Below are 26564 nucleotides of genomic sequence, written 5' to 3' on the forward strand. Positions count from 1 at the left end.
TGGTTTTATCCAGCGTCAGCGGGCATACAGAGTTGTTGACACGTTCAACCCCGGATCATCTGCTCCAGCAGAGGTAGGTGGGTCTGCCGCTCCGACACATGCATGTGGGTCGGCCGCTCCTACAGAGGCAGGTGGTTCGGGAGATCCGGGGGTGGATGACTCGGTTCGAGGTCACCCATATGACCTACGGACGGAGTGAAATTCACCTGATAGGTATACTCCATCGCAGTTCAGTCTGGGCATTATGGGCAAGGGACTGAAGTACTTAGCTGGAAAGAAGTGAGCTTTGGTTTAGGTTATCTAGATTTTATTTTCAGAGTTAAGTTAATGTAATTCGTGTTTAATATTTGGTTTGTTGACTTATGTAACCCGTAGTTCATGTATTTTGTATATTAACTTAAGAAAATCAGTTAATGACAATATTAAGCAGACATTAAAATATCAACGGATTGACTTCATTTGAAAAATATAAACAGGTCTGATTTCAAAAGCATCAACTGACGAAATACAAATTAAAAAGTACAAACATGAACATATTAAACTATGAACCAGCACCACTCGGTCCAGCACGCTGCGGACACCTACTCCGACTATGACCCTGAGCACCACAGAGACGGCATATCCGAGGACCACGCATGTCACGTGAGTCCATTTCATTCAAGTATCGGGTTAGTTTGGGCCTGCCTTTAGACGTTCGCCTCAGCGCGGGATTAGCCACCAATGTGGATCCCTCATAAGCAGGCCATGTCTCGGGATCTCCTAACGATGTGAACTCAAATCTATATACCTTACGAACTTCCGTCATCTTGTACACATCATGTATATACAACTGCCAATCGAGACGCTGGTTAGCACAGCAAGCAATAACATGGCGACATGGTATTCATTCAACCTGAAAGTGCCCATAGTCACACGTCCGTCGCGCAAGATCAACAACTAACACCTTTTCAGTAGTCATTTCACGCACCTCAAACACCTCATTTCGTCTATCAAAGCGGTGCACAACTATATTCCCAGCCTGTTGCATACTTGCTTCTATCCGCTGTTGCGCAAATGCAGAGTACATAAATCCAGCACGCTTGCGTTCATGAGTCTCGGCACTCTTCCGCGTAAAGAGTTCATTTAACCTATAATATGTTGCTCGGACCAGCGCCAACACAGGTAGATTACGGGCACCCTTCAACACTGAGTTAATGCACTCGACAAGGTTCGTTGTCATATGGCCCCATTGATGTCCCTCATCGAATGCCAATACCCAATGTCTGAGTCCGATGGCATCGCACCACCTAGCATATGCCTCGCCTCGCTCTTCCAACCTCTTATAGTTGATGTTGTACTCCTCCACCGTTCTTGAATACCCTATGTTGACAACAAGCTTCTGCAAGTGAGGGACTTTGAATGCCCTTAAGAAGTTACTGCCGATGTGTCTTATATAAAACATCCACCATGCTCTTGGAGGTTGCCAGTCTCCACCGGAATGATTAATTGCTGCCCGTATTGACTCATGCCGGTCTGAGATCATACCCACACCGTTTTTTCTAACAACATACATTCGCAGATTCCTAAGAAAGAAGTGCCACGCATCAGCTGTCTCACCTTCCACCAAGGCAAAGGCGATAGGCACAATGTTCTGGTTCCCATCCTGTGCAACAACGACTAGAAGTGTACCTTTGTATTTTTCGTATAGGTGTATGCCGTCAACCTGAACCAGGGGCTTGCAATGCCTGAAAGCCCTAATGCATGGATTGAAACTCCAAAATACACGATGATGTATTTTTACACCTTGTGCCTCCTCATTTCCGTTGTACAGTTGTCGTGTTTCTATTTGGACAACTGAACCAGGAATCTTCTCCACATGACCGAGAGCCACCATGGCAATGCTTGGTAAGATTCCTCCCAATCGCCAAAAACTTTGGCAACAGACTTCTGCTTTGCCAACCAAGCCTTTCGGTAACTGATGATATAGTTGAACCTTGACTGGACTTCCGCAATTATAGATTTCACCTTCATGGACGGGTCCGTCTCGATCAATGGTCTTATAGCCTCAGCAACTGTATCCGAGTCCAACTTGGAATGATCTTGTGAAATCGTTCCGATCGTGCACGTGTGCCTACCATTGTATCTGCGTATCTCCCAACAACCTTTTTTTCGTATCAAGCTGGCTCGGATAAGCCAGTCACATCCACGACCGTACATCTTGCATTTTGCATAGAACGTCTGTGGCTCAGACTCATACACATCATAGTCAACTCCTCTAGATATAGTGAAACTTCTAATTTCTGCGACAACCGACTTTCTAGAACTATATTCCATTCCAATTCGGAACTCTCCATCCTTAGGATCAGCAATTCCTATAGAAAGCCGAAATCATTGTTTATTGCACAGTCCAAGGTATAAACTAACAAAAACTTCTTATTTAGTCAACACGTACCTATGTTAGCATATTCCGGAAACTCGGGGGCATGCATGGCGTCGAGATCCAACTCACGCATAAAAGGTGGAACGCCCATCGATTGACTGCTCGACGGATGCACCACTACATTCTCTGCTGCTGCCTCAACTCCCACATCACCATCCTCATCTTCGTCGTCGGCTTCATAAGTGGCTTCGAAGTCCTCTTCGCTATCACTATTCATTCCTTCGTACACTGCAGCTATATCATCATTTACATCTATATCATTTTGGACCGCTACTGCCTCTACAGCTTCAAACTCAATGTACAACTCAATCTGTGGGTGTCTCGTATAAGTCTGCTGGTGAATTTGAAACATATTCTGCATACTCGCTTCATCCGTGATCGGAATGGTGTCAAACTGTATTAGACCACCAAAAACCACAACCGAATTCCGGTACAGAATTCTGCTCACTCTCATTAACGTACCATTCTCCATGCTTTGACATAGGCCGTTCTGCAGCTCCATTAACGTCATCGTGCATGAAACCACAAACGAAAACGGATTCTGGGACACAAACCTCACTCCCTCATGAGTATTACGTATTATCTCACCGTCATGATACACCACCAAATTTGCGGTGCCCTCCATTACACCAACAACAGCCTCAAAGAATCCTCACAACACACTCAAAACTCACTCAATATGGAAAACACTTTCGATTTCTTCCTTATATAGACCGCTGCACTTAACACGCCCCCACGTGCTGCCTGTCTCAACCAATCACACTTTGACACGTGTCACCACACCCTTGCGTACTAAATCAACACGCCCCCACGTGGTTCATACGTGGACCAATCACTCGTCGACACGTCAGCACGCCTTATGCGTGCTGACTCAGCACGCCCCTTGTGTGATGCTACTCTTGCCCAACCTCGTTCTGCCATGTCAGCACGCCCCTGCGTGCTGACTAAGTACGCCCCCCGCGTGCTGCATACGTGGCTCGACTACAGCATGCCATCTAACTTCCACACTTCCCACGTGTTGTGAACACCACGCCCCCTGCGTGTTGGATCCTTTATCTGACACGTCCATCTGTTTGTAATACATATAATTGCTCTATTTTCACCCAATACACCAAAATGTTTCCCATATTTAAATTAATGAGCCCATTGCAAGTGTTTATAAATTATTATGAGTTTATAGCAGCAACAATAATAGGGTGGGGACATAAAAAGCAGGTGTAAGAATCACACGTGGGCACGTGATGGATGGTTTGGCTTTTTGAAAAGCTAGCTAAGTGGGGAAACGAGAGCTCTCCAAGTTAACCACGTGTGAATCTGTCTTACATGCATTCGCCCTTCTTTCTGCCCCAATTCTTGATTTGTAGCCCATAAAGCACACTCATTTCTTTATTTTTTCCATGATCAGCTAAAAACATGCGTACTTTTTTACATTTGAAAATACCAATTACATGGCTACCTTAGGTTGATCAAGTGATAAATTTACTAATTTATTTAAATAAATATTAAAAATTTAAATTTTATTTTGATATATAATAATTTATTAATTAATAATAAATTTTTAAATAAAATTTAAATTTACATAAATCTTTTAAAGAACAAAAAGAACAAGAAGAGCTTGAGATTTTTAAGTTCCTTTTTTATATTGTTCACAAGTCACCAAGTAGATCATAAAGAAGAGTTTGGATGACTTATTTTATTTTTTTAAAATGTTATTTCTTACTAACATATTACATTTGATATTTTTGTAATACAATTAAATAGAGAAACTAATACATTTAATTAAAATCAAATAAAAATTTAAAATTTAAAATGTTAAAATTCAAAATACAATATTAATAAAAACTCCAAAAGCTCTCATTTGTGCTCGATAATGGATACCCATTGGTAAACTTGTAAAATATTAAAAATCACATTTTAGATCATGTAATTAGTTCATGAAAAAAAAAAGAGTAGGATTAATAAGTTATCCACTATAATTAATTAATAGTGTGAACTACCAACTCGACGTAATTATTTTGTTGAATGACACTATGATTTTTTATGAAAAAAAAATAGTCTACTTTCATTTTTGTCTTTTATTTTTGTGATACAATGTATTTTTTTATTAAATCCAAATAAAAAATACTGAACTATCACATTATATAACGTGATATGTCAATATTTTTTATTCAAACTTGAGGGAAAAACACATAAAAAGACTACATTGTGTTGTAAAAACAAAAGATAAAAATTGAAATGAACTATTTTTCCCTTAAAGATCGTATTGTCGTTCGAAATAATGGTGAAAAAAAGTTAGTAGTTCTCTCTAATTAATTAACAGAGTAATTTTCAGTTTTGTGTTTGGGAGTTAGGCAAAGAAAGGGCCAACCAATCCAAGGTGGTGAGGTACTTGCTGTACCAACCAATTATTATTTTGCTTTTTATGGCTAAATTCCATTCACCGTCTAGTATTGGCATTGCATATACAAGATCGGATACTCTTCTAATAATTTCCACATGCCAAAACACAATGAAAAATACGTCCATTTTGATAATTGTACGCCAAACAGAAATAAGAAAGTTGATGATATCACGACCTTTTCTTTTTGGAAAGTGAATTTCCAAGATAATCAAATGAAGATATTGTTTCAGAAAACTTGAATTTTCTAGTTTTTATATATGTATCGGTAATGTTATAGAAATAATAAAAAATCAGTTTTAATAATTTAAATTTAGAGAAAAGGATAAATAGGTTCTTGACTTTTTTATTCGCATACATTTAGATATTTGAGAATTTGAAAATATATTTAAGTCATTGATCTGTTCAAAATCTGAACTTATCGATCTTTCATTTCATTTAAGTCCTTCACCTTTTTAAGATTTGGACTTATAAATCTTTCATGTTCATTTTGGTTTGTCAGACTCAACAGAAAAATCAAGCATAACCCTCGCTGTACTGACTTAGTTGATACGGATGCACACATGAGAGAATTTTTAAAATTAGACAAATTAAAATCACGGATCGATATATCCAGATTTTGAAGATGTCAGAGACTTAAATGTATTTTTAAATCTTTAGAGGCTTAAATGTTCGTAGACCAAAAAATCAGAAATCGATTTGTCTTTTTCTCTTAAATTTATTTTATTTAATATTTATTAATTCTAACAATAATTAATAAATATTAAATAAAATAAATTTAGAGTGTTCAGACTGATTTTTATTATTTTTCCAATATTATTGTATGTATGTGTATATATATATGAACTTTTAAACTTTGAAGAAATAATCTGAAACATTGTCCCAAAAACAATCAATTAATTTGCTAATTTATTTGATACACTAAAATAGAAGTAAAATCAAACATTAAAGTGTATGCTAGTTGTATGCATTGGCCTTTATATATAAATACACAATATGTGCGTGGCAAGTTGGTGAAGTTTGCACCCTAAATTATACCAAAGAAAATGCCAAAGGATTCAAATGTATTTGTGAATGCAAGTCATATAGATATAGCTGGTATGTGGTCCTTGGCTTCAGTGATAATATTATGTAAAGTGATATGGTGCATGCTTCCACATGAATTTGCTATACGCATTTATGGCATTTGCATTGGATAGTTCATATATACATGCCACAGGCTCTGCATGGTTGGTGAGAAACATCCCCCAATTCTTCTCACTGGCAATATGTCTTATTTAATTTCAATTGAATTGATGATTTGATTGGTTGCACTTTTTTAATTAACTAATTCTGTATTACTAAAGAATTAATATTGTCAATTTTTTATTTTGATATCGTCATTTTTTTATAAATTTATATAAATATATAATATCAAAAAATATGTATAGAGTGATATTATCAAATATAAATATAAGAACGTTAATGTTATTTTTCCCTAATATTGTATGTCATGTTTAGAAGGGAGAATGATTTAATTAATTTCTTTGTGCAATTATTTGAACTTTTTCCCTGGTGAGGCTTTCATAATGCAAGAGTAGTTTCGAATTCGTCGATGATATATGATTCCAATCACATCCAATGATTCTCTTAAATATTATTAAAAGAGGAGAACTTTTAATTGAGCTTTTATTACTTTTAGAGTAAGAAAAATAAATGTGCCAACAAATAGTAACGCATCAAGAAATTTTAATACAGAGAAAATGAATTTTAGATAAAATTTTTAATTTTTTAATTATATTTTTCATTATATAAAAATAAATTAAGCATAATATGTAGTTTTTGAATTAGTTTTATTCATATATAAATAAAATCTTATTTTTTGTAATTTTATTTTTGACTTAACAATTACATAAAAGAGACAATAATATTAATAATATATTATAAAATTATAAAAAATATTAATACTTTATAATGTGTTAAATTAAAAAATTTATATATTTTATTAATTAAAATTAATTATTTCAAAAAGTTAAAAAATTTAAAAACAAATTATAAACTATTAATTATTTAAAAGACACAATATTCTTAAAGAATATAAAATACAAATATCAAAGTAAAACGATAATTGAAATTAAATGAGTTAAGATAAAAAAGTAAGATAATTTTTTAAGAATATAAATTTAGGAAAAAATTAGTATTTTTTATAAGAAAAGAATATTTAATTGCAATACAAAATGTAATTATCAAAATATAATTATGTAAATCATTATTAATATTTTATATAATAATATAAATATTAAATATGTTAATATTAAAGAACAAATAAATTTTTAAAAAATAAATATAAAAATAAGTATATGAAAATTAATTTAAAAATATGAAAATTTAAATATATGATATTAAATTAATTAAATAAAAAATATTAATAAATTAAATAATTAAAATATAAATTTATCACATAATAAAAAATAATATATATCAAACTACTAAATTATATAATATTTTTTATTTTTTTAAACACATATTTCATATAATTTTTTAAAATTTGAGGAAAACCAACACCACTATTCGCTCCCTCAGTATCCGTCCCTGCCAACAAATGATATGTACTCATATTTAGTAGACAAACAAAACTTTTAATAATGTGGCAAATTATGGTTAGTGGTCACTTTATGTAGCTATATAACAGTGAATTATGCTTTTACTACTTTAGCATTTTCTCAAACTATTATTATTATTGGTGAAAATCAGATTTTATCACTGCCTATATTATTTCTCTTATAGTGGTGTGAACAGTTAATTTGAAACTAACAAGCAATTCGAGCTGTTTAGCATATTATTCATATTTTCTTTTTGTGTGTAAATAACTAAATATCATCACTGTTTAAGCTATTATGCCTTATGATATCATATCATATCTTTCAATTATTTGTATTGACTTCTCCAATATATAATCAAGGCCCTACTAGTTTATATGGCGAGCTATCAAATTAGCTACAATTTTGGCTTTACAACCAAAGAATATATCATCGGTTTCAATTTCACACTGTAATTGCGAATTTCAAACGGGGCCAAAAGTGTTGTGAGGTTGTAATCATTTTATTTATTAAATCTTCCATGACGATAAAGTGGGGAAGATTTTTTACTAATACCATGCCTCACTGATGCCATGTGCTAAGCCAGTGGAGAAGAAAAAGCATCTTTTTTTTTACTTTTCAATTCTCATCGGATAGGGAAAAAAATAAACAAATTTATGGGGTCTGCTTTTTCTTTATCTCTTTTCAGTTTGTCATTGTTTTCTTTGACAATTTGTACGAGCTGAGTGTGATCATGAGCTTCTTCCACACACGCACAAATCTAATTAGATAATAAAGATTCACAAAAATAAATTCATTAGCATATGAATAATAAAAATTGAAAATGAGTGCATATCAATTAATGAATGAAGAATGGATTATTTTTAATTACAATTTCTGGAGGGTACTACTACTACATACTAAAAATAAAATAACTACTTAGAAAAACGCAAAGCTTCTAAATTGGTGGTTTCATAAACAGGAAGCTCTTCATTGAATCTGATTCCAGCAGCTGATGATCCAATAAGGTGATCCAACTCAAACAAATCTGAACTTGAACAACTCATACCATCATCATCATCATCATCATCATCATTCTCTGTACTGTTGTTGTTCTTTTTGAAACTAGGCAGAGGCAAGAGGCCTAGGCTATTAGGGTCATTTTCGTAAATACACTTGTGGCCGCATGGTTGAGAATCTTCACCAAGGATGACACTAACAGGGTAGAATCTCACAGACCTTTTCACACCGCCATTCTTGTTGTTGTTGCTGGTTTTTCCTTTGGAAGATGGAGGAGGAGGAGGAGTCTTGTTGTTGCTCATCATGCAAGACCTTGTTGAAAATGAAGAAGCAGAAGAGGAAGAGAAACACGGTGGTGACTTTGATTTACTACTACTACTACTGTGGTGGTCGAAGCTAACATCTTCTACTGCACCAACGTAACACATCTTTGCCTTCTTAACATTCTCCGAGCTGAAGATTGAGCTCAGGAAGCTAGCGATTCTGCTACCCGTACCCGGTGAAATTGGTTGCTTCACTCTCTGGTTCAACTCGCCGTAGATCTTCATGGCCCTTAACTTTGTCCTCGCGAAACTACCACCGCCGCCGCCGCCTTCTCGTCTCTTATGCTGTTTGTTGTATGTGGATGTGTCAGTTTCCGAGGAAGAAGAAGAGGAGGAAGAAGAAGTGTGCTTGTCGATCCAATCCTCTAACATGACGGCACGGCGGAGGTCCATGCGCTCTTTAATGGTTCTTCTCTCTACCCCGCCATGGTTGTTGTGTTTGGTGGTGGTGGCGGTAGTGTAGGGAGTACTCATAGTGATACCCAGTTGTTGATGTTGATCAAGGTGGGATTTTGATTCGTCGATAGAATGGTAAATGGCGTCGAGAAGAGAGGAAGAGAATGAAGGAGTTCTCCTTCTTTGTGGGAAGGATGAGGCAGCTACTTGAACCATGGTGGTGGTGGTGGATCTCTGCCTTGTATGCAGCATCTTCTCTGCGCCCGAAGTTATAGGGGAAGAGAGAGAGAGAGAGTGGCGTGTGCGTGCGTGCGTGAAAGGGGTAGTTAAAGAGGGTAAAGTGAAAAGGCTGTAGCAATGTCTGCTGATAGAATGTCAAAAGCTTCAAGCGTCATATGGGAATCCTCAGAGAAAGAGAAAGATATATGTGTGAGGAGAGACACACACTGAAAGATGCAGATTAAAGAAATCAGAAAGACAGTGAGAGGGTAAAAAAGTCACCAACAATGCAGTCACTCCCGCGCGTGCGGCTGATCTGTTCAGATTTCTGACTTATCTCACCGCATTCAGCCACCTTCTTCCTTTTCTCTCTCTCTCTCTCTCTTTTTGACGTGTGTAGGGTCGGATAATTCCGATCCGACCCGAATAGAGGCCCAGAAACAGCAGCCCCATTGAAACCTTCTCCCTTTTATGCTTTCCTTTTTTGTTTTTTGGGTCGTGGCAATAATGCTATTTACAATATATGAGACTATGAGTATGAGTTTACGAATCACAAAACCCAAAGGAGAGTTTCAGCAGAGGCCTTAAGAGACACAAACATTGCCCTTTTACTCTCTTTTTGGTAGATTTGGGCTTTAACTTTTTATGTTTGAAACATGGGTATGGATAAGGAAAGGCCCATAACTCTACATGCAAGGTCTGCGCCTTTACCATTGGACCAAAACATATTTGTGAATGACGAAAAAAAAATGAATAATATTATTCGATAAGGAAAAACATAATTCTCTTTTATTGGTATAAATTTAATAATAAAATATACTTTTTTTTTTCATTTTATATTTATTCCTTCTTATGTTATTTCTCTTTTTAGTTTGCTAAACATGTATATTAGTGATAAATTCCTAAAACACTAGATCATATCATGTCTTTTGTAGTTTTTCTATTTTTGATCTAATTGTATTCATTAATTATAACATATATATTACTTCTTTTTTCTTTTTAATAATTTATAATTTTTAATATTATTTATTCATAATAATGAAAATATATGATATTATCATGATTTATAAAAAATAAAATTAAAAAATTAAATATTAATTTCAACTATTGAAATATCATATTCAACCTGCATTTCATCTAAGAGTTTTATATTTGTACTATAATATTTAAATATAATATAAAAAAAACAAAAGTGGCTATTTAAAGAACAAAAATTAGGATGATTCTATAAATCAAATAAACAAATTCGAATGGAGTATTTTCATAATTTTACTTTAAAGTCCAATTTATGTATAAATTTTTTATTTTATAATTATTAAATTTAAAATTAATTTATATTTTCTATAAAGTATATATCCGTTTTGCTCCTCTAAATCTAATAATAATATACACCTACTAGACTTCTTAAAAGCGTTTAAATAAGCAATTGTTGCCCTTGATCCACCAATAGTATTATTAATTAACGAAACTATATATTTATTTTGCCAGCCACATCCAACAGAACAACCTGAAGTGTGAGTAGAGATATGTAAATAGCCAAAAACAGGGCTTGAGAGGCGCGAGGATAGTACCTCTACTAACATCTTCATCACCTATAACTGTAATCATACTTAGAAGAATAGGCAAAACAATTTAATAAGAAATAGCATCATGCATGATCAGCATTCAGCAGTAGTTCTCACAAGTATTGTTCATGTATTCTAGCACGATTCTCCTCCCACCATAATCTAGCATGCATCTCCCCAAATTTTTCTCGGCTGCACAACACAAGATGAAACACCTAAGAAGTAAATTCTATGGACAAATGCTTAAAGGCATGTTCCTTAACATTAGTATCAGTGTACCTGAACCTAACACGTCTGAGCTCCTTTTTGCCACCTGGCAATGCTCTGATGGTAATATAAACACCAGGTTCATCTTGCTCAACCCATTCAGTATCCAAATCGGTTGCATTGCTGATTGATAGATCGCCGGATTGATCAGCCTCTCTGGATGAGCTACTTCTGATTGAAGCATCCATTGACGATATCTCAGTCTTGGCAGCACTAATGGTTGAGACTTTTGGAGTTGAGTTAACACCATTTAATTCATGCAGCTTCCGGGATTGCATCGATTGATGATCGAAGGAATCCGAGGAAGAGTACCCCACTCCCATACCTGTTGGACGGTGCAAATTGCGAGTTAGTCTTTCCCTACTTAGTGGTGGTGTTACTGGGCTCTCCTCTGCTGATTCAAGCTTTGAGGTCTGTTATCAACAAAGCAAAACAATCACTTAATATTGTGTGGTTAATCAATAAGGCATTGAACAATGCAAGGGGAGAACTGAAGTAGTAGCAATCAGTAAATTAATTTGCAGGAATGATATTTTTGACTAATTTTTTTTGTTACTAAACATTTCAATTAAATTTGTCTCATCTCTCATGTGAAAGATCAGAGAAACTATTACATGCATGTTGCATGTCTAGGAGGCAGATAAATTACCTCATCTTCGGACCTTGGCGGCGTTGGAAGAGGGAATGCTTGACGGTTAAGCCTTTGAACATTGTAAAGTTCCATCACCCTGTCATAGTTCTCCGCCCACCACCTTTGAGCTTGCAATTTGTTAAACATCTCGCGACTATGCATACATACAAAACAAACCAAAATGCAATTCAATATACTTTTTACTGTAGTCCTCCTGCTAACATTTTAACTATATGTACATCATAACATCATATCAAGTTCGGCGAGGAGAGAAGCAATGCAATCATATATTATGAAACAGTAAACCGAAACACTTTCTCTTATTCTTTCTTTTTTTCAATGTTGGGTAGGCAGGTGGAATAATAACTCTCTCATGCTGTAATATAATGAAGTTATTTTTGCCATGTTGTGTATAAATGATTCCCTTGAATATCAACTAACTACTGATTTGTTGTTATTATTACGTTATTTTGTTGACCAAATTACCTTTCTAGAAGAATTTGTTGAATATTTAGTGGTTTATGACACACAGTAATCAATTACGCCAAGTTACTCAACTTACTTTTTGACAAAGAATTCTCAAGAATAAATAAAATATAAAAATGTCTAGGCAATCGGTGCCCTGAATAAAGCTGTGCTACAGCCAAATTTGACCTTAATTTGGCGTTTCCTGGGCAATCAAAAAGCTGGTGGGTCACAACATAATTAGTGGCAACTATATTATTTCATATATACCCAACAAAACTTGAGCTAATATTAGTAGCACAGTAGCATTAGAAAACAATCTGATTTATTGAGTTTGTATTTTTCATAGACCACCCAATAGTAAAATATTGGTAGCTAACTAGCCATTACATCAGAATTCGTCAAGTGGGACCAACAACCTATATGGGTTTCAGTTTATATTTCATGTGCACCTTGTAGTTTCTTATTTTTGTCTTGCGTAGTCTTTCACTCTTGAGCATAAGTGGTACCGGACGAAATTTAAAAATAAAGGAAGCAGAAGAAATTAAATGGCTCCGACAAATCGACAAAGACTCGGAAAAAGGGGGTCCAAACACAATCAAGAATCAATTGACCCACCAGCGGGGCACCACCACCTTACAGGGGCCACACAAAAGTTCTCCTTTTTTGATTGCTTTTGACAAGGGCGTGAAAAATTTCCTGAGAAATGTAGGACCCTTTACCTACACTCTTTCGTGTATATTTACGGAAGAGATTGAATTTGCATGCTTCCTTCATTATCATTGCATGGGGATATTTGGACTTTGGAATACTTAAATGGTCACAGTTACAACCGAGCATATTATAGGATCTTCAGTTCCTACAGCTACTACAATAAAAGTCCTTCTTTTTATATATCAATCAGACACAACCTTAGACTAGTACTGCATCAATATAACTTAATTTGAACAATTAGTTATATAACATTATAACTTGTGAGGTTTGTTTAACTTGATATGCACCAATATCTATTCAAAAACTATTTTTTTAGCACTAGTGTTATATGTATTCATCCATCCTAGTACACATCTTGGAAAAGAGTGAGCCTCTTGATATACAAAAGAAAAAAAAATCTCAACAAAAACTACTGTTAAAACTATATCCAAAGCTTGTTTAGGCATTTTTAACATGTTATATTGTTTTGTATATCTTTTAACCACTGCATATATCCAGTTTAACATGCGACCATTCATATAATCGTAAGTGAAGATAATAATTAAGAATAAGAAAATTAGATGAATTGATAAGTTTTACTAAATTATTAAATATAATTTAATTGTGTCTTAATGGTTATCTTTATGTGAGTAACTTTTTTTTTGACAATATATTAAGATTTTCCTTTTCTGAAATAATTTTTAATAACATTCTCATAATATACAAATTTACATCAACAGAAGAAAGAATCAAAACAATGATAACTTGAATATTTTCAATCAGCAAGCAACCTCTTGTGAAACCAGAAGATGGAGTGAAAGTGTAACTAAGAAGGCGAAAGTGTGAGAATTGGGAAATTGACCTCCCCCAAAAGCAAAAGACACTGATTATTATTATCAATTATCATTAACATCATGATAACGGGCTAATTATAAGGTGGATCCAAACAATAAACAAATACCAGTAAGGAAAAAGTAAAACGGCAACGAAAGCAACGATACGACAGAGAGAGAGAGAGAGAGAGAGAGAGTACTAATCACCTGAAACGAATGCGCTTGAGATCGTTGCCGCCACGTGGAAGCGACACGAAGGTGATCAAAACGCCGGGCTCCACGTTCGCCACCCACTCCTTTGGTTCATTCTCTTCGACGAACAGAACCACCGGCTCCAACCGCCGTCCGCTGGCGGAGTTCGGCGTGCCTTCCCCACTCGACGACGATATCCCCTTCAGCCTCGCCTCCATCTCCTTCCCCCAACCTCTCGTCGAGCTCCCTGTCCTCCGGTACGACCACCTGAACCTGTCCGAGTCCGTCTCCGGCGACGACTCCCCGTTTCTCCTCACCAGTCTCCCCGCTGGCCCCGCCGTGCACGGCGCGCAATGCTTGTACGCCCCCGACGCCTTCAGCGCCATGTCCTTTATCTGAATAACAAAAAATACATGACGATGCAAATTACACACTCACTGAACTGAAACAGAGTCTTGTTCAATTTTTGAGTTACCTGGGAAGTGAGAGATTTCATGGACTGGTTTTTGTTGTTGGGATCGGAATCATCGGTCTTACTCAGAGACTCGTTGTTGCTGGCCGTGCCTGATTTCTTGGGACGTGCTATGCATGTAAGCATTTTCGAGTTCTTCTCCCCAGTTGGATCAGCTCACAAAAACTAAACACGCAGAAGAAGGAGAATTCAGAAAACCGATATTGTGCTACTGCAACTACCCGCCATGAGCTCCAACTTTAACGCCGAACGAAACCAGAGATTCTACTAAGAAAAAACCGGAGTTAGTGGTGGATGTTGGTGGTAGACAGTGGCGACGGTGTGTTAATTTTAAAAATATAATGTGTTTTGATTTGGTGATGCTTGGTAGTGGCTATAATGGTAATGGGGGGCTAGAGGGGAGACTTTCATTGCTGTTGCTGTGGATTTCACTCTTTTTGTTAATTCTTAACCTGCAACCGGAAGTCAACTGGCTCTGCCACCTTCTGCCGTTGCTGTTTTTTCAACTTCGTTGACACTTCACACGCCAAACGGTTTTGACTATGTTGGGTATTATGAGAAAAAATGTTTGGGCTTCGCTTCAGTCCTATTCGGTTTTGGGTTCTTAGTAGTTGTGGTCACTTAGAATATGAATTTCGTTATTTTTGGGCTTTAAGCCCAGTTTCAATAATAAAAACCAGCAGAACTTAAATAACATACTCTATATGTGACCAAAAAAGAAAAAGCTCTATACTTTCTGTCTTTCAGAGCGTGTGATTTTAATCCAAATGAGAGGCCTAGATTTTAGACAGCACAACTCGAATTATTTATTTATGCCTTGTTACGCATTGTGCTAATTAGTTGGGGTGGTGGTCGATACCATTACCAGCTCGAAACTACTAGACCCTTTGGGGCTGCTCTTCCAGGAAAAAGAAAAGAGAAAGAAAAGTCCCCAAAGTTGAAAGTACTCGCAAGAAAACAGGCAAACCTTTCCAAACACAAAACACTTTGAAAACTGCGTCCCCCGTACTCGATTGCGTTTGCACCGTTGATTTTTCTGCCATTGGTTCGCGCGCATTCCTCACAAACAGCACAGCAGCGTCAATTATTCTAAACAAGCGACGCACAGCAACACCCATTTCATGATCACGCCACGTGTCCAGATCTTAATACCTCATTTCATAAAATCCGGGACCCGCACCGTATCCACAAGTGCGCTGGAACACAGTAAACGAATACGATCCTGCAGCACTACCTCCACCTCCACCACAATCAATCCAGTGCTTCCACCTGGTGCCGGCGGCGCATGCTTTTATACGCCTCCGGCGTTCAGGTCCTCGTCGGAGGCTCCAGAATCCTCGCCCTCATTGAATCCACCAGCTCAAAGCGTCTCAGCCTCAATTAAATGAACGTGCAGATTTTGAATAACATTTAAGGCTTCTTTTAATAGTTTTTCCTTGTATTTTCCAATTTGTGCACTTCTCGATACTTGTCTTCTGCGGAGGAAAACGATGTCGTTTCTGCGCCGCAGAAAGGCATCCCTGAATCCGGGTCCGCCTGATTCGGATCACGAGGAGGACGAGAAGGAAAAGAAGAAGCTGAAGCGGCAGCAGAAGAAGAAGAGGAGGAAGGAGAAAGAGAAAGAGAAGGAGAAGGAGAAGGAGGAGGAAGAGAAAGTAGAAAAGGCGAATTCGAAAGGTTGCCGCGTAGCTCCGAAGGCGAAAAAGTGGTCGTGCGTGGATAGCTGCTGCTGGTTCATCGGAGTGATATGCTCCCTCTGGTGGTTCCTTCTATTTCTGTACAATGCAATGCCGGCGTCTTTCCCTCAGTACGTGGCGGAGGCTATAACGGGGCCGTACCCGGACCCTCCCGGCGTGAAGCTGAGGAAGGAAGGCTTGACGGCGAACCACCCGGTGGTTTTCGTGCCAGGAATAGTAACCGGTGGGTTGGAGCTCTGGGAGGGCCGTCAGTGTGCCGATGGATTGTTCAGGCAGAGGTTGTGGGGTGGCACCTTTGGGGAACTGTATAAAAGGTAAGTTATCATTATTGTTCCTATTGCTTTTGGTGGGTTCAGATTCGGATACGCTTTGGTTGAGTTGCATCATTGCATGAATGGAATTTTGATAACAATACGTAAATTTGTTCGTTAAGTAATACTAAGAAAGTAACTTCCACCAAACCATGTTTTTGGTTCTTGAAAAGAAACCTTTCATAGAGAATTTAATATTTCCGTAGGTTAATTTACTGGTTCTTATTGAGAATCATGACTGTATGAATGATAACTTGCAATCTACAGCGAGCTATTTTTCATGTTGGAAACTTGGAATGATATTACTAGGCATTTTCTTTATATTTCTGAAAGAATATATTCTTCATTTTATGGAGTTAATGGATTTATATGGCCTTTGTATAATTCAGTTCCTTACAAGGCAACGTTTTCTTTCTTTCCCTACTAGCATTGAACTCTAACTCCAGTGGAGTTTATCAATAGTGGTACTTTATAATTCTTTCCTTTACCTTCTACAGACCATTATGCTGGGTTGAGCATATGTCTCTGGATAATGAAACAGGACTGGACCGCCCGGGCATTAGAGTTAGGCCTGTGTCTGGACTTGTGGCAGCTGACTATTTTGCGCCTGGTTATTTTGTCTGGGCAGTTCTTATTGCTAATTTGGCCCGTGTCGGGTACGAGGAGAAAAACATGTACATGGCTGCATATGATTGGAGAATTTCGTTTCAAAATACGGAGGTAATTCTTTGCTAATGTGGTATTTCTTGAATCTACTTTCAATTTTTTGTTGAAATAATTGTTTACAAAGCTTAAGGTTTTCGGTGCTCCCCATCTTTCTTACTGTTATTGTCGGCTTCATTTGGTCAGGTCAGAGATCGAACTTTGAGCAGGATAAAAAATAATATAGAACTCATGGTGGCTACAAATGGTGGTAAAAAGGTTGTCGTAATTCCCCATTCAATGGGTGTTCTATACTTTCTGCATTTTATGAAGTGGGTTGAGGCACCACCACCAATGGGTGGAGGGGGTGGATCAGATTGGTGTGCCAAGCATATTAAAGCAGTGATGAACATTGGGGGACCTTTTCTTGGTGTTCCCAAATCTGTCGCTGGGCTCTTCTCCATTGAAGCCCGGGATATTGCTGTGGCAAGGTTTTTGTTTTCCCTACTATAATGTAAATTTTAGGTCCTGTGTGTGTGTGTGTGTGTCTTCTTTGGCAAAATTTATTCTCTTAACCAGTAGGTTTTGGGATGGTTGTGCGGTTCCTACTTCCTTTTTTGAAAGAACACTAAGTTTCTATTCTGTTCTCTCTTAGAAGATTTCAAGTTTCCATTAATATTCTTTACAATACGCTTCCCTTAGTTACCCTCCCCCTCCTTCCCTTTTAAATTATGACATGATTGATCATTTTTTTGGATTTCCTTGGTATAGACAGGATTTCTTTTCTCACTGTTCTTGTTAAAGCAAACATTTCTATGTTTTTTCTTTTATGACTTTGCTTGGATGAAATTGTGAATCATATTCATTCATACATTGCATGCGTAAAATATTTATTAGGGTGTCCTTATTGAACATCTATTCTTTTGCAGGGCCTTTGCACCAGGTGTTTTGGACAAGGATGTTTTTGGTCTTCAAACTTTAGAGCATCTAATGCGTATGACCCGAACATGGGATTCAACCATGTCAATGATACCAAAAGGTGGAGATACTATATGGGGTGGCCTTGATTGGTCACCTGAAGGATACTATAACTGCAGTGCAAAGAAACACAAGACCAATGATAGTATCAAACCATGTCAAAATGACAAAAGGAGTCAGTCAATGAAACATGTGAATTATGGAAGACTCATATCCTTTGGGAAAGATGCAGCTGAGTTACATTCCTCTAAGCTTGACATGTTGGATTTCAGGGTAATGATCCTAATTACACATTGTGTAAATTGTTTAGAAAATATTCCTCCTTTCTTCCTTTTTTTTCCCTTCTCCAAACCTTCCAAGTTCCAACATCAAATATCCTGATTTGTCATTTTGACTGTCAGTAATTGAAATTTATATTTCTAGGTATTTAGCTAATTCAAGTTTGTCTTGCAAAATTAAATCCTATACAACTATCCAACTTTTTAAATTGCTCTGTATTCCTACAAGAAACAGATATTTCATTTTCCCTCCTGTTGAAGTCTTACTTATTTTCTTTTTCCTTGTTTTTTTGACGGGAAGTTGAAGTGTTACTTCATTCACTTCTATATGAATGGTATTAACGGATGGAAATATTTCTGCATCTGTCTATTGAATGTTGATATTCTTGAAGTTGTCGATACTTTCAAACCTCATGCAGTTGCCATCACCTTACTTGATTTACATTTTTTTGAGTTTCATATTTTTTATTACTTGTGCAATTGACAGGGTTCTCTTAAGGGGAGGAGGAGTCATATGAACACGTCTACTTGTGATATTTGGACAGAGTATCATGAAATGGGTGTTGAGGGAATCAGAGCTGTTTCAGATTATAAAGCTTACACTGCTGATGCAGTTTTGGATCTCCTTCGTTTTGTTGCACCCAAGATGATGAAGCGCGGAGATGCGCATTTTTCTCATGGAATTGCTGACAATTTGGATGACCCAAAATACAAGCATTACAAATATTGGTCTAACCCCTTAGAAACAAGGTGAGATTCTCTACTTAATTGCTTTAGTGAACATTTTGTAGAAGTTGCACACAAGACTGCCAATCTAGAATCTGACAATTGTTGGCACTTGGCTACTACGTAAATTAATCATTTTATTACCTTTGTTGGTGGCATTGATGGATTCTTGCTTTTGCTATCTTCTATAATGTCGTATCCTGCTATCTTTTAAAATCCGTTGTTTATTCATACTACTTCTCTTTGTGGTTTGTTATATTTTTGTCCTGCTGCTGCAGATTACCACATGCTCCAGATATGGAGATTTACTCTATGTATGGGGTCGGGATCCCAACGGAAAGAGCCTATGTTTATAAGTCAACTTCCCAATCGGAATGCTACATTCCGTTTCAGATTGACACATCAGCAAATGGTGGAGATGAGGACCCTTGTTTAAAGGATGGAGTTTATAGTGCCAATGGGGATGAAACCGTTCCTGTTTTAAGTGCTGGTTTCATGTGTGCAAAAGGTTGGCGGGGAAAAACCCGTTTTAATCCTTCAGGCATCCGAACGTTCATAAGGGAGTATGAACACGCTCCTCCGGCTAATCTTCTAGAAGGAAGGGGAACCCAGAGTGGTGCTCATGTTGATATATTGGGGAACTTCGCACTTATTGAAGATATTATACGAGTAGCAGCAGGAGCCTCTGGTGAGGACTTAGGTGGAGATAGAGTTCACTCAGAGATTTTCAAATGGTCTGAAAATATTAATTTAAAGCTCTAGTTTCACATGGTAAGTTCCTCACTATAACCTACATAATTCTGCTATTGCATTCTTGAATTTGGTGTTCCATTTCATGTGATTCAAACTTGGTTATCTTTCAGGACTTGATGCTTATTGTTACTTATAGGCTCATTGATTTTTTACCAGTTTATAGATAAGAAAATCTTTGGCTCTGGAATGACATATAAATGGAGTCAATATTTTAGCTTTAACAAATGTTGGCATATTGACTGATTGGTTCTCACTGATTTTATACAGTCCAAGATCGAATCCTTTTTGCTTCAATCACATGGCTTTGAGGCAGAGCTGATGGTTACTGAGCTATGTGGCTGATAGACCAGTGGTGATGACAGCCGCAGCTTGATTTTTGACTCGGGTAGTGTCTATAGCGTTTCATCATTTTGGGAAAATGCCGAATCTATTTATAACCCTTTCTCCCCCAAAGAAAAATGGGGAAGAAAATTTGTATACCGAGACTAAAATTTTGTCGATTCCATTAATTCATCTTATCATTGTCAGTTGCCAGTGAGTGCTTGAATAGTGAGCTCCCTTGTGCGCATAAAAGATTATGAGCTTATACAAAAGTAAATAAATAAATAGAAAGATAAAGGTTAAGATTCTGTTCCTTAGTCCAACAAATAGGTTCATATAATATGCCGGAAACTCAAGTTTATGTTTATCCACATCTGCTTGATAATTGATATAATCCCAAACTAAAGAAATATCAAATTTGGTCCAATTCACATAATCAGATAATGTCTAGCTTTCTTTGTTTCTTTTTTTGTTTTGGTGGGGAAGGATAATGTTATGCTTTCTTTGTTTTCTACACAACAATGTCGCTCGTTATCCGTTAATGGCTAATCAGGAATCGTAATCCCCTATTGGATTAAATATAGTTGGAGAAGTTTAACTTTTTTTTAGCTCAACGTTCTTAATACATCACTATCCTTTAATAAAATAAAAAGTTATATGACTAAATCAATTATCATGTAGTTATGTATAAATATGTGTTATTTATTTTATTTTTAATGACTATTTTAGTAATTAAATTTTTTTGTGTATGAATAGTATAATTGTTAAAAAAAAAAAACTAAGAAATAAAAGAGTATATAAGACTTTTTTTTTTCTTCTCAAATTGACTAAACCCCAATATAATGCCTTGCGTGGAAATTAATTCATCATAATATTAAAATTCTGTTATATTTTCATTTTTCTCATCTATTATTTATGATCTCAAGTTACTTCAATCAAAATAAATCATAACCTAATTTAGTGATTAATTAAAAATCCGACCAATTAAATGAGAGTGAATTTAAGGCTTACACCGACTAAAACCAAACCAAAAAGGAAAAAATTAATGTAACTTCAATTCAATGAACAAATTCTTAAGGATTCATTGGTTTAGGCATTTTCATTCTATTTTTTAAAAAAATGAAAAATAATTTTAAAATATGATTAGTGTTCTTGCCTGATTCTTTCGAGGTATAGCTCGTCCTCTGGTAAGGTCGGTGGACTTCTTGAGTGAACTGAGATATACGTCGGCAGAGGATGAACGGCGAGGGTGGGTACCTGCAAAGGCACTCCGACGCTCAAGTTAGTATAAAGTGGATAATAGATCTTTATTTTTGGAAGAAGTGACATACCTCCCTTAGCTCTTCCCGTCTGCTTTATATTAATGGAAGAGGTCGGCCGTTTTCCTTAGGTCGTAACGCCCAGGAAGAGGATTAATTGTAAATCCGACGTTATTGATTAATGGTCGTTTATGGCCATTATGAAATCGTCGGTTATGACTGGATCTCAGGCGTTACCGAGCTATAACTCGTAACCGATGTTTACTGGTCATATCACAGCCCCCAAGCTTGACCTGTTTTTAAAGAGATAGGTTGAGTTTTATCATAGGCGAGTTATAGCTCGGTACACTGTGCCCCCAGATCAGCATATCTCTTTTAAAGTAACTGAAAAGACTGGCTAGTGTAATTATTACCCAAGTATCGATATGTGTAAAATTTTAATTATTACTTTTTCTAGATAGGTGCAAGTTCCAAGATTTAATTTTAACTGTTGGTAGTGTGTTTCATTTAATGGTATTGATGCTTATCATAGATTGAAGAAGTTGAGCAACCAAACGGTTAGCATTTTTCTTCCTTTGCCAGATTGGAGGATTTTATCCAGAATCTTTTAAACACTATGAGTACTAGAGGTTAGTAAGATATCTGTTCCTGCTTATCATATCTTTTCTTCTATTCCTCTGAGATTATTAAAAACAATGAGTGAGAAGAAAGTAAGATTACTACCCAAGGTCGAAGGCGACGAGTCGTACGACTGGGTTGATGATGATGTAAAAATAAGGGCTTCTTTATTTTCTGATAAGGATAGTGTTAATCAAGTTAATATGGCTAGGGTAGTGAAGCCTGGTTTTCGTTTGGAATTATTGCCATGCAATCGTTCTGATCGCGTCTTTCACAGAAAAAAGGACTTCGAAAACTTCTTTATGTATAGTTGTGTCTTAGAAGAACTGAGAATCCGACTCCCATTTAGTCAGTTTGAGTGTGACGTTTTGAAACAAATGAACTGTGCTCCGTCACAGGTTCATCCCAATGGTTGGGCGTTCATAAAGTGTTTTCAGGTTTTGATGAAATTTCTGGAAATTAATCCGGAGCTGGAGCTTTTCTTTTCATTATTCCAAGCCAAAGGGGTATGGAAGGGATTATGGGTAAACTTAAACAGCACACCTGGTTTTGCAGTTTTCAAATTATATAAATCTTCCTTCAAAGATTTCAAGGAAATATTTTTAAAAGTTAAGTCAGTGGATGAGAATTTCCCCTTTTCTCTAGATGAACACCTTGGGGAGAAATTTTCCTTGTATTGGTGTTGTCAACCTCAACATATCTTGGGTCCTGAATTGATAACTAGCCGAAATGAATGTATTATATCTTTTTTGATCGAAATGGTAGATAAGGGGGGACTGGTGTCTGTGTCTGAGTTGCTCCCTTGGGAGGATAATAGGTCGGCTGTGATGGATTATTTTGGTGAGATTATAGTCTGTGTTGAGTTGGTTTTTGGATTGAATAATTGTTTTACTGATGATTACTTTTTGTTTGTGTGACAGCCGGAAGATTTCCGGGAGTGTCGGCTTCTACCCTTAGGGCGCAATTGAAATCCAAGAATTTTGAAGGTTCGTCTTCAAATGCTGAAAAAATGGATGTTGGGGGTGAAGTTGACCAGCCCCTTCCTCGGAAGAAAGGGATTGTATTTAAGAAAAGGAAAACTGATGGTGCTGTTACCGCTAGGGAACAGGGCAAAGAAGGTGTTATTCAACTTGAAGACCTGTCCAGTTTTAGTGCAAAACAGGATAAGCTCCACGCTTTTGAAAATGACGGAGATGGTTCATCTGTTTGGGATCGGGGGTTTCCCTTCAATGTTGTTGCAGACGAGGTTGTCCAAAGTTTTTCAGACATAGCGCGGGTTGAAGAGGCTGGGGATGTAGGAGTTGATCAATTTCTTCAAGTTAGCTTATCTTGATGACCTGTCTTAATCAAATATTTGTATTGTAGGCTTTACGCTGCTAAATTTGTAATTTTCGGGTGTTGGATTTTCGTTTGGCCTGTATTGGCCGAAGTCAAGAGAAAAAGCATAAGAAAATTGCTACTGAGATTAATCAGTGCGCTGTTTTGAAGGAACAACTGACTTCGAAAGAAGCTGTCCTAACTGAACTAAAGAAAAATGTTTCTGATTTGGAAGAGGAACTGAAGGTTGAGAAAGAAAGTCGTGAAAAGGCTTCCGAGCTGTTGAAAAAGAAAGAAACTGAGCTTGAAGATATAAATAAACGAGTTATTGATCTAACCATTCAAAGGAAGGAGTTTGAGGCGAGCAGAGAGGGTGACATTCTTGACGCCTTTGCTGAAGGCTTCGAACGGGCTGTGACCCAGGTGAAGTTTCTTAATCCTGATGGTGACTTTTCACTACTGGATCCGAGTAAGGTGGTTCGGGATGGGCAGCTTGTAGATGATGAAGAGGTGATCGAAGAAGGTGGTGATAATTTAGTGAACTAGTTTGTTTTCTGTTTTTATTTTGGGAATCATAGCCCATGACTGTGTTATTCTGTTTAAGAACTTTGTGTAATTAGGTTTTGTATGACCCTAATTACTTTGTCTGATACCCATGAAAGGGGTTTTTGAACTGTACTTTGAGTATTGCTCTGCATATTATCTGGTTTGTCTGTTAAGAGGAGCGATTTGTAATGTGATGACAAATTTTCTCATGATGTTTTTTGCAAATTTAAGGTAAGGATAAATAACATGCTAACAATTGTTGTAAATATAATTGAATTTTATTCACAGCAGTACCTTAACAATTTAATTCTGGTAAGCTAGCCTCGTTAAAACCTTCTTAAGCAAGACCCTTTAGGGAAAAATCTCAAGTGACGAAAAAGAGTACTGATAAACCCCATTTTGAGGGTTTATCTTGTGCTGATTTCAGGGATTTTATCAATGATTCCACATACTTTCTATATGAAAATAAGAGATTTTGTGTTCCTTTCCTAGTTTTGCCCCATGGATGAAAACATGCTTATTTTGCACCAAAATAGATACATTTCTAATCTTCTCTTGATGCCATTCGATGCCGTGACCTGTGTGTTAAGTGGTTTCAGAATATAGGGCAGGGATGGACCGGAAGAGAGAATGAGGACGGGTGCAAAGGAAGGGATCATGAGAATTGAGCCTTGGAAATCTCAGCATGGGCGCGTGCGCGCACTTGACGCGTCCGCGTGGATGGAGCAACTAGAAGTCGAAGCCAAGAGCCAAGCCACGAGCCGGCTTACGTAGCGGCTAAGCCATGATCTTCATGGGTGCGCACGCGTACATCACGCCTCCGCGCACATTACAAGATGCTTCGGTGGCGCGCGCGCGTACCTTGCGCGTGCGCGCCGATGTTCGAATACGATTTTTTTAAGAAGTCACGTGACTTAGGCGTGGAGGTAGTTGGGAATCCCATTCTGGGAAAATGCCTTGGCGGGAAAAGCTTAAGAAGACCAAAGGAGTAAGGGTTAAGGACACTTAGTTCATTTTCTAGATTTGAGATATTTTTGAGGGATAGTTAGTTACACTCTTGGAGAAGGAGAGAGAGATTCCAAGCTTTCACTAGGGTTCATCTTCATCCAATTTCTGAATTTTCAATCACTCTTTGGTGAGATCCATTGCAATTCTCACTTCACTTTGTTCATGTCATAGATTTTCTTCTCCAATTTCAAGTAGTAGTTGTAATTGCTCAATTCTCATAGATATAGAATTCAACTTTGTAGTTTTGGATTTCATCAATACTTTGAGAATTTGATTTTCATTGTTGCTCTTTGATACTTGTTGTAAGTTCCTTGTGTTGCAATACTTTTAATTCTACTTTTCTCTCATTTTACAAAGACTTTCATTCTTGCTCATCAAATGTTTGATAAAATGTCAACACTAGTTATGGAGTAGAAATTTCTCACTTGGCATAGGGTTGGGCCATTAGAAGAAGTTGAATAGTTGTGTCAATTGTTGATTTGGAATTAGGGATTGCTAATTGACTTGGAGTGCACTAAAGCTAGATTCCCATGAGGTGAAGCTAGGACTTGTGACTCAAGTTGATTATTTTCATTTGACTTTCCTCTATACCTAGGGGATAACTAAATGAAGCAAGGCCTAATTGTTGTCATCATTGAATGAACTATAAGGATAGAACTTCTAATGCCAACCCTAAGCCAAGTCTTTTAATGATTGATTGTTTGTTTCCTATTACTTTGCTAAAACCTTCAAAGAGTCCTAACAAGGCTTTCTAATCAATAAGATGCACACTTTGGCAATTCCAAGGGAGGACGACTCGGGAGACTAGTACTCTCGGATATAGATAGTAGGATTGTTTGGTACGAAATTTAAGTGTCGATTAGACTATACTCACGATCATATTCATCTTTGAATTCTAATTCGGCATGCTAAATTTCGTTTATCAAGTACTAGCATTCTGCTTTTTGTCTTAACTGTAATATTGCTTTAAAGAGTTGATATTCCATGTACTCGGGAGCTTATTACCATCCAAATATTCTAGTCTGTAAGCTCCTCTCCCGAGGACTTAAAGTATGCGGTAAGGTCTATCCCATGTTGCTGCAAGCTTTCCATGGGAAGGTGGTCGGCGAGCTTCTTCAGTTTTTCTCAGCACAAGATCTCCAATGTTGAAGGATCTTGGCTGAACTCGTTTAGCATGTCTTCGGCCAAGCTGCTGTTGTAAAGCTCGGTGGTGAATGGCTGCTGTATTCCTGACTTCCTCTAATAAGTCGAATTCTGCTTGGCGAGCTTGATCATGATTCTCTGCTTGCGTTCGTAAAGATTGTTGCGAAATTTCTAGAGGAATCATTGCCTCAGACCCATATACCAAGCAGAACGGGGTTTCTTTAGTTGATGTGTGTACTGTAGTGTTGTATGACCACAATACTTCTGGAACTAGCTCAGCCCAAAGTCCCTTGGCGTCGTCGAGCTTTTTCCTTAAAGCGTGCAGGAGGACCTTATTAGCGGCTTCGGCTAAGCCATTGGATTGTGGGTGCTCCATAGATGAGAAGTGCTGGTTTATCTTTAGGTTCTGCAAAAAAATTTTAAAATTATGATCGGTAAATTACCGACCATTGTCTGTGACAATATGTCGAGGAATTCCAAATCGGCATATGATATATTTCCAAACAAAGGATATCA

The 26564-nt window shown here is 37.1% G+C and overlaps 4 protein-coding genes across 5 annotated transcripts; 1 reads left to right on the plus strand and 3 right to left on the minus strand.

Moving 5' to 3' along the window:
* Window positions 1–541: 541 nt before the first annotated feature.
* LOC130984130 (uncharacterized) lies at window positions 542–3044 on the minus strand. Its single transcript, XM_057907574.1, has 4 exons — window positions 2432–3044; window positions 2005–2351; window positions 944–1954; window positions 542–844 (listed from the first exon to the last, which is right to left on the minus strand). Exons 1-4 carry the CDS (start codon window positions 3042–3044, stop codon window positions 542–544), a joined length of 2274 nt encoding a protein of 757 aa, XP_057763557.1.
* Window positions 3045–8310: 5266 nt separating this feature from the next.
* LOC130984146 (protein BIG GRAIN 1-like B) lies at window positions 8311–9366 on the minus strand. Its single transcript, XM_057907575.1, has one exon. The coding sequence runs from the start codon at window positions 9364–9366 to the stop codon at window positions 8311–8313; it is 1056 nt and encodes a 351-aa protein (XP_057763558.1).
* A 1410-nt stretch (window positions 9367–10776) lies between these two features.
* On the minus strand, window positions 10777–14891 carry LOC130943181 (protein Brevis radix-like 4). Its single transcript, XM_057871059.1, has 5 exons — window positions 14455–14891; window positions 13995–14374; window positions 11815–11950; window positions 11178–11578; window positions 10777–11090 (listed from the first exon to the last, which is right to left on the minus strand). Exons 1-5 carry the CDS (start codon window positions 14575–14577, stop codon window positions 11012–11014), a joined length of 1119 nt encoding a protein of 372 aa, XP_057727042.1. The 5' UTR covers window positions 14578–14891; the 3' UTR covers window positions 10777–11011.
* A 412-nt stretch (window positions 14892–15303) lies between these two features.
* LOC130961422 (phospholipid:diacylglycerol acyltransferase 1-like) lies at window positions 15304–20573 on the plus strand. Of its 2 annotated transcripts, none has more exons than XM_057887414.1 (7): window positions 15304–16462; window positions 16957–17179; window positions 17309–17592; window positions 18031–18352; window positions 18845–19107; window positions 19362–19854; window positions 19947–20573. In XM_057887414.1, the coding sequence occupies exons 1-6, from the start codon at window positions 15942–15944 to the stop codon at window positions 19843–19845; spliced, it is 2097 nt and encodes a 698-aa protein (XP_057743397.1). In that variant the 5' UTR covers window positions 15304–15941; the 3' UTR covers window positions 19846–19854; window positions 19947–20573. The 2 variants fall into 2 exon arrangements, with proteins under 2 accessions (XP_057743397.1, XP_057743328.1); XM_057887345.1 differs by having other exon boundaries at window positions 20104–20568.
* The last annotated feature ends 5991 nt before the right edge of the window (window positions 20574–26564 follow it).

The sequence above is a fragment of the Arachis stenosperma genome, chromosome 1, assembly GCF_014773155.1.
Source record: "Arachis stenosperma cultivar V10309 chromosome 1, arast.V10309.gnm1.PFL2, whole genome shotgun sequence".
In the NCBI taxonomy this organism is placed as follows: Eukaryota; Viridiplantae; Streptophyta; class Magnoliopsida; order Fabales; family Fabaceae; genus Arachis; species Arachis stenosperma.

Excerpts from the sequence above, each read along its gene's own strand:
- LOC130984130 (XM_057907574.1), bottom strand. The coding sequence starts at position 3,044 with ATGGAGGGCACCGCAAATTTGGTGGTGTATCATGACGGTGAGATAATA. Across the intron at positions 2,352-2,431 it reads TCCGGAATATGCTAACATAG|GAATTGCTGATCCTAAGGAT; the intron begins GTACGTGTTGAC and ends GGCTTTCTATAG. Across the intron at positions 1,955-2,004 it reads AGACGGACCCGTCCATGAAG|TTACCGAAAGGCTTGGTTGG; the intron begins GTGAAATCTATA and ends CTATATCATCAG.
- LOC130984146 (XM_057907575.1), bottom strand. The coding sequence starts at position 9,366 with ATGCTGCATACAAGGCAGAGATCCACCACCACCACCATGGTTCAAGTA.
- LOC130943181 (XM_057871059.1), bottom strand. The coding sequence starts at position 14,577 with ATGCTTACATGCATAGCACGTCCCAAGAAATCAGGCACGGCCAGCAAC. Across the intron at positions 11,579-11,814 it reads CGCCAAGGTCCGAAGATGAG|ACCTCAAAGCTTGAATCAGC; the intron begins GTAATTTATCTG and ends TGTTGATAACAG. Across the intron at positions 11,091-11,177 it reads CTCAGACGTGTTAGGTTCAG|CCGAGAAAAATTTGGGGAGA; the intron begins GTACACTGATAC and ends TGTGTTGTGCAG.
- LOC130961422 (XM_057887414.1), top strand. The coding sequence starts at position 15,942 with ATGTCGTTTCTGCGCCGCAGAAAGGCATCCCTGAATCCGGGTCCGCCT. Across the intron at positions 16,463-16,956 it reads TTTGGGGAACTGTATAAAAG|ACCATTATGCTGGGTTGAGC; the intron begins GTAAGTTATCAT and ends TACCTTCTACAG. Across the intron at positions 18,353-18,844 it reads TTGACATGTTGGATTTCAGG|GGTTCTCTTAAGGGGAGGAG; the intron begins GTAATGATCCTA and ends TGCAATTGACAG.